Raw genomic sequence first — 11,429 nt, 5'->3', positions numbered from 1 at the left:
GAAAAACCGGGGGGATTGTAAGGGATGGTAGTGTAATTTTTGAGTCAAGCCATCTGGGGCGGAAACCATGACAGAACCGTTATTGTAACCTAAGGGGTTAAACGCTAAGACCAGCAGATGATGAAACACATAGAAAAAGAAGGAAAAAAAAACATGAGACTGGCAGGCGCCCGGGGTCTTCAGCATAGCTTAAAAGAGATAGGAAAACAAATTAATTTACACCATATAAAATAAATGTGTTAGTAATTTACAGGACAATGAAAAAGAGTTAGCTGAATTAATGAGAGGTAAAACGATTTAAGCCTTAAAGGGGGTGATTGGATTAGAGTTAATGGGATGTCAACAAGGGAGGAACTCACTCGGTAAAGAGATTAGGAAGTGGTAACCAATGAAGAAAGGAGGGCTGTCCTATTGTTGTCTAGAAAAATGTATATAAACTATGATTGTGTAAAGCAAGGTGTGTGTACCCACGGGACGGCACCCTTTCTTGCAAGATCGAATAAACCGACAGTTAGCTGAACTCATCCGTGTCTTTGATTCAAGGGGGGGGGGATCATAAAAGTGAGTATCTGACCGTTTCTCACAGTCACCCTATTATAGAAAGGATATTATTAAACTAGAAAGAGTGCAAAAAAGATTTACTAGGATGCTACCGGGACTTAATGGTTTGAGTTATAAGGAGAGGCTGGAAAGACTGGGACATTTTTCCTCTGGATCGTAGGAGGCTGAGGGGTGATCTTATAGAGGTCTATAAAATAATGAGGGGCACAGATCAGCTAGATAGTCAATATCTTTTCCCAAAGGTAGGGGAGTCCAGAACTAGAGGGCATCGGTTTAAGGTGAGAGGGGAGAGGTACTAAAGTATCCAGAGGGGGTAATTTTTTCACACAGAGGGTGGTGAGTGTCTGGAACAAGCTGCCAGAGGCAGTAGTAGAGGCAGGTACAATTTTGTCTTTTAAAAAGTATTTAGGCAGTTACATGGGTAAGATGGGTATAGAGAGATATGGGGCAAATGTGGGCAATTGGGATTACCTTAGGGGTTAAAAACAGGGGCTAATGGACAAGTTGGGCCAAAGGGCCTGTTTCTGTGCTGTAAATCTGTATGAGTCTAGTGAATCAGATGGGTTTTTCCAACACTCAGCAATGATTCTTTAGTCATCTGTAGATTCTTAATTCCAGATGTTTTTGAATTGAATTTAAATTCCACCAGCTGCTGTGGCAGGATTCGAACCCAGGTCCCCAGGACGTTAGCTGAGTTTCTGGATTGATAATCCAGCAGTAATACCACGAGGCCATTGCCTCCCAAACCTAGAATCCAGTGGGGGGGTAATTGATACAGGGTAACCGTGATGTGGAGATGCCTAGAGTGGGCACAGTAAGGAGTCTCACATCAGGTTAAAGTCCAACAGGTTTATCTGTAATCACGAGCTTTCGGAGCACTGCTCCTTCATTAAGTGTTAGACGTAGGAGCAGAATTAGGCCACTCGGCCCATCGAGTCTGCTCTGCCGTTCTATCATGGCTGATATTTTTCTCATCCCCATTCTCCTGCCTTTCCCCCATAACCCCTGATCCCCGTATTAATCAAGAACCTATCTATCTCTGTCTTAAAGACACTCAGTGACCCGGCCTCCTCTGTGGCAAAGACTTCCATAGATTCACCACTCTCTGGCTGAAGAAATCCCTCCTCATCTCTGTCTCCCTTCACCCTGAGGTTGTGCCCTCTGGTTCTAGTTTTTCCTACTAGTGGAAACATCCTCTCCACATCCACTCTATCCAGGCCTCGCAGTATCCTGTAAGTTTCAATAAGATCCCCCCCACATCCTTCTAAACCCCAACAAGTACAGACCCAGAGTCCTCAACCATTCCTTATACAACAAGCCCTTAATTCCAGGGATCATTCTTGTGAACCTCCTCTTTCCAAGACCAGCACATCCTTCCTTAGGTCCAATACTCCAAATGGGGTCTGACCAGAGCCTGATCCAGCCTCAGGAGTACATCCCTGCTCTTGTATTCCAGCCCTCTCGACATGAATGCTAACATTGCATTTACCTTCCTAACTGAACGTTAACCTTAAGAGAATCTTGAACAATGACTCACAAGTCCCTTTGTGCTTCAGATTTCCCCATTTAGAAAATAGTCTATGCCTCCACTCCTCCTTCCAATGTGAGTAAGCTCACACTTTTCCACATTGAATTCCATCTGCCCCTTCTTTACCCACTCTCGGAACCTGTCCAAGTCCTTCTGTAGCCCCCCGCTTCCTCAATGCTACCTGTTCCTCTACATATCTCTGCATCATCTACAAACTTAGTAACAGTGCCTTCAGTTCCTTCCTCCAAATCGTTAGTGTATATTGTGGGCCCAGCACTGACCCCCCCTGAGGCACACCACTAGCCACGGACTGCCATCCTGAGAAAGACCCCCTTTACCCCCCACTCTCTGCCTTCTGCCAGTCAGCCAATCCTCTATCCATGCCAGGATCTTACCCTTCACAGCATGGGCGCTTAACTTATTTAACAGTCTCCTGCTTGTCAAAGGCCTTCTGGTAATCTAAATAAATTAAATAAATCTAAATAAAACGAAATAAAGGGGGGAGGCAGAGAGAGGGTGAATTCTGTGCCTATTACAGATGTAACAGATCACCTCGCCTACACGAGCAGAGAGCGGGGGGGTCGATACACAGGGCATCGGAAATGATTAGGAGTCAGCTACAACTGCGGTGATAGAATGACCCATTTTGTCATCAGCAAATTAGGATATTCCAAGGCATCTCAAACCCCAACATCATCATTTTATTTTAGAGAGAGGGAGGGAGAGAGAGACAGGGATGGGTGGGTGGGGGTGGCCCTCTTTATTTCCCCTCGGAGGAAGGCGACCTGAGATGTTTCATGGAGTTTGGGGAGCTTCTTTCCATTTGAAGTTGAAACTTAACCGTGCTGTCACTGTTCCTGTTACATCATTTGGAAATGCAAAGCAGCAAGGTGCATAGGTATATGTAGAGAGAGTGTGTGTGTGGTTAGAGTCATACAGAGCGAGAGAGAGCGAGAGACAGAGTGAAAGAGGATCACACAGCACTGACACAGCTCCCACTGAAACCTAACAGCATGAACTGCGAGAACAAGCTACTGGATCCTGAGAGAGGAACTGTGCACAGACAGCCGGGCCCCCAGTGGAGCTGTTTTTGGCAGTCTCTGTTTGCAGTAGCTGTCCTGGGCTTACTGACAGTGTCGGCCTACCTCTTGCTGTGTCAGCTCAGAGTTCTACCCTCCACGCAGGTGAGTGGGGAAGCGCGGAGTGTTCAGCTTTGTCTCGCTCTGGTGATGACCCCCTCCCTTCCACATACCCTGCCCCAGTGTCTCTGCCCAGGATAGATCAGCTATCCTGCAGGACCCCCTTTGTCCAGAGGGTCCCCTGGTGATGTCTGTATATTTAGAGGGTGAAGTTTCACAGTCTTTTCTCACTTCTCAACAGGAAATGTTACTGAACCCAGAGCAGCACACGGAGAATCACTCAGCTCGAACAGTTTCTGACAATACTGGTGAGTCCTATCAGTTGCTCCAGTGATCTATTCACCCACCCTTCTCTATTGGTCTATATCCTTATCAATCTATCTCCAACAATTGTTCTTTCACAGTCTCTCTCCCAACCTCCATCTATCTATCTCCCTCCAACAATCTATCCCTCTATCACTCTCTCTCCAACAATCTATCCCTCTATCACTCTATCTCCAACAATCTATCCCTCTATCACTTTCTCTCCAACAATCTATCCCTCTATCACTCTATCTCCAACAATCTATCACTCTCTCTCCAACAATCTATCCCTCTATCACTCTATCTCCAACAATCTATCCCTCTATCACTTTCTCTCCAACAATCTATCCCTCTATCACTCTATCTCCAACAATCTATCACTCTCTCTCCAACAATCTATCCCTCTATCACTCTATCTCCAACAATCTATCACTCTCTCTCCAACAATCTATCCCTCTATCACTCTATCTCCAACAATCTATCGCTCTCTCTCCAACAATCTATCCTTCTATCGCTTTCTCTCCAACAATCTATCCTTCTATCACTCTATCTCCAACAATCTATCCTTCCATCAATCTCTCTCTACTTTATTATCTTCCATCCACTTATCAACCTCTCTCTCTCTCAGTCCTTATTGTATCACCCCTCTCCCTATCAATCTTGCTGTCACAATAGGAGAGGCACTGGGGTTAGCACAGCTGCCTCACAGCGCCAGGGACCCAGGTTCGATTCCAGCCTCGGGTGACTGTGTGAATGCGTGCACATTCTCCTCGTGTCTGCGTGGGCTTCCTTCTGGCGCGCCGGTTTCTTCCTACACTCCAAAGCACCCGGCGGAAATCAGTACCAGTCAGCCCTCCCCCTCTGGTTACCTGGGACCATGGCCACTTTTCAGAATGACTCATGCCTCTGTTTTTTTCCAGCTCCAGCTTCCCCCCGCCTCAGGAGACAGGTGGGAGGTGACCCCAGGAGAAGAATCGGGGCTCATCTGACAGGTAAGGCAACATCCTGTCTGCAATCAGCCCAACTGCAGTGTTACAAGTCAGGGCGTGTGAGTGAGATGGATTAGCCGTGGTAAACGCACAGGGTTACGGGGCTAGGATGGGGAGACGGGCTGGATAAAATACTCTGGCAGAGAGTCGGTGCAGTCTCGATGGGCCGAATGGCCTCTTCCACACTGTAGGGATTCTATGAGCTCTGACAAAGAGTGATCAGGGCTGGAAACATTGGCTCTATTCTCTCCCCACAGATGCTGTCAGACCTGCTGAGATTTTCCAGCATTTTCTCTTTTTGTTTCAGCTCCAGTTCTTCAGCTTTCTTGTTGACATCTTTTCGATCGCGTCCCAGAGGTTTTGACAGCTGCAAAACCACCTCACCCACAGGGCGGCTCTGGGATGTGTAGCAAACTAAACCCCCACTACCCCCTCCCCAACCCCTTTCCCCCACCACACTGGGTTAGAGGAGGAGACTTCCAAAACACATTCTGAACCTTGGGAGCAAGTCTCCAACTCAGCTGTATCCCCTGCGCAGCCACTTGTGAGGCTTCCCCGGTCAGTTTGGTTCGAGGCACTGTGGTTAACACGGCTGCCTTGCAGCGCCAGGGACCTGGGTTCAACTCCTGGCTGTCTGTGTGGAGGTTGCACCTTCTCCCCATGTCTGCGTGGGTTTCCTATGGGTGCTCCGGTTTCCTCCCACAATCCAAGGATGTGTAGGTTTGGTGGATTGGCCATGCTAAATTGTCCCTTAGTGTCCAAAGATGTGCAGGTTAGGTGGATTGGCCATGCTAAATTGCCCCTTAGTGTCCAAAGATGCGCAGGTTAGGTGGATTGGCCATGCTAAATTGTCCCTTAGTGTCCAAAGATGTGCAGGTTAGGTGGATTGGCCATGCTAAATTGTCCCTTAGTGTCCAAAGATGTGCAGGTTAGGGGGATTGGCCATGCTAAATTGCCCCTTAGTGTCCAAAGATGCGCAGGTTAGGTGGATTGGCCATGCTAAATTGCTCCTTAGTGTCCAAAGATGTGCAGGTTAAGTGGATTGGCCATGCTAAATTGCCCCTTAGTGTCCAAAGATGTACAGGTTAGGTGGATTGGCCATGCTAAATTGCTCCTTAGTGCCCAAAGATGTGTAGGTTAAGTGGATTGGCCATGCTAAATTGCCCCTTAGTGTCCAAAGATGTACAGGTTAGGTGGATTGGCCATGCTAAATTGCCCCTTAGTGTCCAAAGATGTGTAGGTTAGGTGGATTGGCCATGCTAAATTGCCCCTTAGTGTCCAAAGATGTGCAGGTTAGGTGGATCGGCCATGGTTAATTGCCTCTTCGTGTCTAAAGATGTGCGGTTGGGTGGACTGGCTGTGCTAAATTGCTTTTTAGTGTCAGGTTGGATAGCAGGGTAAATATGTGAGGTTACGGGGATGGGGTGGGATTGTTCAGCTCGATGGGCTGAATGGCCTCTTTCTGCACTGTAGGGATTCGAAGGCGAAACTCATCGCTGTCAGTGGGAAGTTGAAAGAGGTTTCACGTACCAGTGGGTGACAGCAGGAATACTACAGTGGGGGTAGCACATTGCCAGAAGCAATGTTATCAAGTCAAGAGACTTCATTCTTCTTAATGTTTCCTTTCTGTCCAAAAGCTTCAACAATCAGCCGAGGGGACAACGTGATGTGGCAGAACGATGCGGACCCCACCTTCACCGAGGGCATGGAGTTCAAGGACAACTGTCTGGTCATCAAGACCCCTGGTCAGTATTTCATCTACAGCCAGGTGGTCTTCCACAGCAAGGGCTGTGAGGGCCAGACCGTCTACCTGAACCACGAGCTGGCCAAGTTCTCCTCAAGCTACCCAGAGGAGGCCTTGCTCCTGAGGGCCACCAAATCCGTCTGTCACTACGGCAAACACGAGGACCCCTGGTACAAGACCTCCTACCAGGGGGCTATCTTCGAGTTTGACGAGGGGGATCGGATCTTCTCCAGGGTCGACAAGGATGTGGTGGGCTACCTCGACACCACCCAAGGGAAGACTTTCTTCGGAATATTTGCCGTGTAGGCGTCCTGAATCATGATGGACGCTGACTGACTCGAGAATTGAAACACGGCCAAGAATTCTGGGGCACATTGTCCTATCCGGCACTAATTGAGAGATTCCAGACTATTTCAGGTCTAACGGGGAGAGAAATTTTCCAAATGTGTCGGGGTTTATTTTCTTGGGCGATGTGATGGGTTATCATGCTGAACTTTCAACTCTGTGGTGGCGGGGGTGTGGGGGGCAGGGCCATCTGGCGGAATGGCCTCGAGGGGCTGAATGGCCTACACCTGTCTCCATGACGATCCTGCTCTCCCACACACCGTTAACAATGGAGACAAGTGTCGGTGATTCACTGACTATTCATGTTTGGTGACGTACATTGAGTTGCAAATGGGTTATTATTTTTAATTCTTCCATGGGATATGGGTGTCACTGGCTGGACCAACATTTATTGCGCATCTCTAGTTGCCCTCGGAGGGCAGTTGAGAGTCAACCCCATCGCTGAGGCTCTGGAATCACATGTAGGCCAGACTGGGTAAGGACAGCAGATTCCCTTCCCTGAAGGGACATTAGTGAACCAGATGGGTTTTTCCGACATTTGGTCACTCTTAATTCCAGATTTTTTTTACTGAATTCAAATTCCACCCTCTGCCGTGGCGGGATTCGAACCCGGGTCCCCAGAACATTAGCCGAATTTCTGGATTAATAGTCTGGTGATAATATCACTAGGCCATCGCCTGTCCTGAATGTACAATGTCAATTGCACAGGCTGCTCTCAACAAGCTGATTTTTACATTTAACTTATTGCTACCTAAACCCGTTATTTAATTTATTAGATATTTAAATGATATGTAATGCTGTTTGTGTTATATGAACTGCTGCTCCTCAGGGAGAGGGTATTTAGATAATCTCAGGTCTGATATTCAGACTGGTTTGCTCGCGGGATGAGTTATTGGTCCTTGAAGAGAATGATCTGTGTCTTACAACCTATTTGTGTTATAATTAATCTGGGGTATCTCCGAGAGAGAGAGTCCAGTGACAATTCTTTACGCCAACTCTCTGAGGATTTCTGCCCATGCGTGGGTGGCCATCCCAGAAGCCCACTGGCTCCCCACCTCTCAATGCCATTGGTCAACTTTCCGCAGGACTTAAATTCCCTGGAATGTCACTGGTCGACATTTCAAGCCATAGAGGTTTACAGCATGGAAGCAAGCCCTTTGGCCCAACTTGTCCATGTTGCCCAGTTTTTACCACTAAGCAATCCCAATTGCCCCAAGTTTGGCCCGTATCCCTCTGCTCCCATCTTACCCCAGTACCTGGATAATTTTTTTTTAAAAGACGATATTGTACCCGCCTCTACTACTACCTCTGGCAGCTCATTCCAGACACTCACCACCTTATTAAAGAAAAAAATTGCCCCTCTGGATACTTTTGTATCTCCCCCCTCTCTCCTTAAACCTGTGCCCTCTAGTTTTAGACTCCCCTACCTTTGGGAAAAGATATTGACTATCTGCGCCCCTCATTATTTTATAGACTCTATAATTCAACCTCTCAGCCTCTGGTGCTCCAGAGAAAAAAGTCCCAGTCTATCCAGCCTCCCCTTATAACTCAAACCATCTGCACTCTTTCCAGCTTAATAATATCCTTTCGATAATAGGGTGACCAGAACTGTAGACAGTATTCCAAGTGTGGCCTTACCAATGTCTTGTACGACTTCAACAAGACGTCCCAACTCCTGTACTCAATGTTCTGACCAGCTGAATGCCTTCTTTACCAGCAAAACAGAGAAAAGGTAATGAAACCATTGCACCCCCCCCCCCATTCCCCCTCCCCCCCCCAACAGAACAATGTGTGCCTGAATCACCTAAAGAGACCCCATTCAAGATTGGCTTGTTGCCATCTGGTGGAGAGTAGTTGAATGGGTGTTCTCCAGCTCCTGTCGAAAGTTGGCACTGTTTACTGAGCGATTACTGGAGTAGTCACTCCTCCCACCCCTCCCCGTCCCCCCCGCAACAGTGTCTCGAGTCCCTCGTTCCTCCGACTGGCTAACTCGCACTGATCCCAGTGAGAAATCTCTGGATCCACACACCCAGAGATTTGACTGCTGAATATTGACTGGTGAAAGTGTGTCTAATTCAAACCTATAACCTCTATTTTAAAATGTCTTTCAGAGGCAAATATTGTCAAGGTTAGGATGCTGCAATTAAGTTATTATTTAAGCCTATTTATTAATTGAAGTATTTATTATTTCTTCATATTGCGATTTGTATTCCTCAATGATCAATAAAAGTGTTCCGACAGCACAAAACGTCTCTTCTCTGGCTATCTCACGCTGATTTGCTTTTTGGGATTTTCACTGGGGGAAGAGTCGAGGTGAGGGGAGGGATTTTACACCTGTACGTCCAGGGATGAAGTTCCGGAATTCTCAGTGTGGGGATCTGGGATAGTGGGTTATCTGGTTGGGAAACAGAGAGAGGGAGATCATCGGGGGAACTGGAGATCTAAGATGCCATCACCAGGTTCGTAAATTGTGCATTTCTTTATTCATTCGTGGGGCATGGGCATCGCTGTCTAATCAACATTTATTGCCCACCCCTAGTTGCCCTTGGGGGGGCAGTTGAGAATCAATCATGTTGCTGTGGCTCGGGAGACTTCCTTCCCTTAAAGGAATTGGGTGGGTTTTTCCGACAACTGTTTCATCGATAGGTTTTTAATTCCAGATATTTTTAGTTGAATTTAAATTCCACCGTCTGCCGTGGCAGGATTCGAACCCGGGTCCCCGGAACACTTGTCTGATTCTTTTTCTATTGATAGTCTAATGACAATGCCATCAGGCCATCGCCTCCCCGATGTGGGACGATCGTGGAAACCACTGTGTAATCTTTCAGACTATTGGCTCGATCTAATATTGTAACCAATTCCTTCCTGACACCCACAGTGAATAAAGATAGAGCATAAATACCTATCCATGATAAAGCACTCGGCAACTCGAAGTAATCTATGTTCCCCCACTGCCACTTTGCCCCGAGTACAGGTCATTTCCTTTCTAAAGGCTTGTAAAAACCCACACTGACCACATCCTCTGCTAAGCATGTTTCCACTGATGACAGGACAGATATATGTGGAAGCCTAACTGAAGTTTCACAGATGCGTCCTGCGCGCAAGTTCTCCAATCAACTTTGAATATTTCACCCAAAATCGTTGCCTTCCTGACATAGCATGTCAAAGAGTGCCGAGCCACACATTTTGGCAGACTTAAGAACATAAGAACAGCCTCCACCACTTCAACGGGCAGAGAATTCCAGAGATTCACCACCCTTTGAGTGAAGAGTTAAGATTTCTGGGGTCCACGGATAGGCAGTCCACTGACCACAGTTAAGAACAGAAGAACCTGAGAACATTAATCTTTAGAGGGTTTATTAAGGAACGCACGATGCCATAGCAAATTAGGCAGAAAAAGTACATGAGCTGTGACATAAGTCTTGACCAAGTTAGCACATTGTGCAGAGCAGCACAATAGCACGGTGGTTAACACTGCTGCCTCAAGGTGTCAGGGACCTGGGTTTGACTCCTGGCTCAGGCCACTGTCTGTGTGGAGTCTGGATGTTGTCAGCGTGGGTTTCCTCCAGGTGCTCCGGTTCCCTCCCACAGTCCGAAAGACGTGCGAGATCAGTGCATTAGTCGTGCTAAATTCTCCCTCACTGTACCCAAACAGGCGCTGGAGTGTGGCAGTTAGGGGATTTTCACAGTGACTTCATTGCAGTGTTAATGCAAGCCTACTTGTGACACTAATGAATAAATATAAACTTAAACTTGCTATCATAGTGCAAAGGAAGGCCATACATTGTTTACTCAGAGGGTAGTAAGGGCGTGGGATGCCCTGCCTGCAGCAGTTGTGGACTCGCCAACTTTAAGGGCGTTCAAATGGTCTGTGGATAGGCATATAGAACATAGAACATTACAGCGCAGAATGGATAATATTGGAATAGTTTAGGTTAGAGGGTCATTAGATTGGTTCCACTGGTCAGCGCAACATCGAGGGCCAAAGGGCCTGTACTGCGCTGTAATGTTCTACGTTCTATACATTGCATTGAGTCTGCACTGTTGCTTACCCTACAATCCCATATATTTGTTCTGCTAAGCCCCCGCTAACCTATATATATATCTTTGGATACTGACGGGTGATTTAGCATGGCCAATGCATCTAATGCATCGGGCTGCGGGAAGAAACTGGAGCACTGGAGGAATCCCACGCAGACACGGGGAGAATGTGCAGACTCCACCTAGGCAATGACCCAAGCCGGGAATTGAACCTGGGTCCCTGGCATTGTGAGGCAGCAGTGCCAACCACTGTGCCACCGTGCCACACATTTGCTGATATCAATAGAACTGTTGGAAATTCTTCCCTCAATCTTTTTTTTAATTAACTTAGGGGACATGGGCATCGCTGGCTGGGCCTGCATTTATTGCCCATCAATAGTTGCCCTTGGAGGGTCGTTGTGAGACTTAGCCACATTGCTGTGGCTCTGGAGTCATAGGTAGGCCAGACCATCTAGGAATGGTAGATTTCCTTCCCTAAAGGATATTAGTCAACCAGATGGGTTTTTCCAACAATCAACAATTGTTTCATGGTCACCAGTAGATTCTTAATTCCTCTGAGAAGGGAAAGGCTGTATAGACTGGGACTTTTTTCCCTCTGGAGCGTAGGAGACTTAAGGGTGATCTGATAGAGGTCTACAAAATAACGAGGGGCATTGGTCAGTGAGATAGAGACTATCGTTTCCCAAAGGTAGGGGAGTCTAAAACTAGAGGGCATAGGTTTAAGGTGAAAGGGGAGAGATACAAAAGTGTCCAGAGGGGCAATTTTTTCACACAGAGGG

The 11,429-nt window shown here is 47.2% G+C and overlaps 1 protein-coding gene across 1 annotated transcript; it reads left to right on the top strand.

The window, feature by feature from the left end:
• The first annotated feature begins 3,102 nt into the window (after positions 1 to 3,102).
• LOC145337558 (tumor necrosis factor-like) lies at positions 3,103 to 6,570 on the top strand. Its single transcript, XM_080182350.1, has 3 exons — positions 3,103 to 3,344; positions 4,474 to 4,523; positions 6,158 to 6,570. Exons 1-3 carry the CDS (start codon positions 3,103 to 3,105, stop codon positions 6,568 to 6,570), a joined length of 705 nt encoding a protein of 234 aa, XP_080038476.1.
• The last annotated feature ends 4,859 nt before the right edge of the window (positions 6,571 to 11,429 follow it).

The sequence above is a fragment of the Carcharhinus amblyrhynchos genome, unplaced genomic scaffold, assembly GCF_965287045.1.
Source record: "Carcharhinus amblyrhynchos unplaced genomic scaffold, sCarAmb.v2.hapA scaffold_52, whole genome shotgun sequence".
NCBI classification, from domain to species: domain Eukaryota; kingdom Metazoa; phylum Chordata; class Chondrichthyes; order Carcharhiniformes; family Carcharhinidae; genus Carcharhinus; species Carcharhinus amblyrhynchos.
The sequence above is the reverse complement of the archived record's forward strand: the minus strand, read 5'-3'. Positions and strand labels throughout refer to the sequence as shown.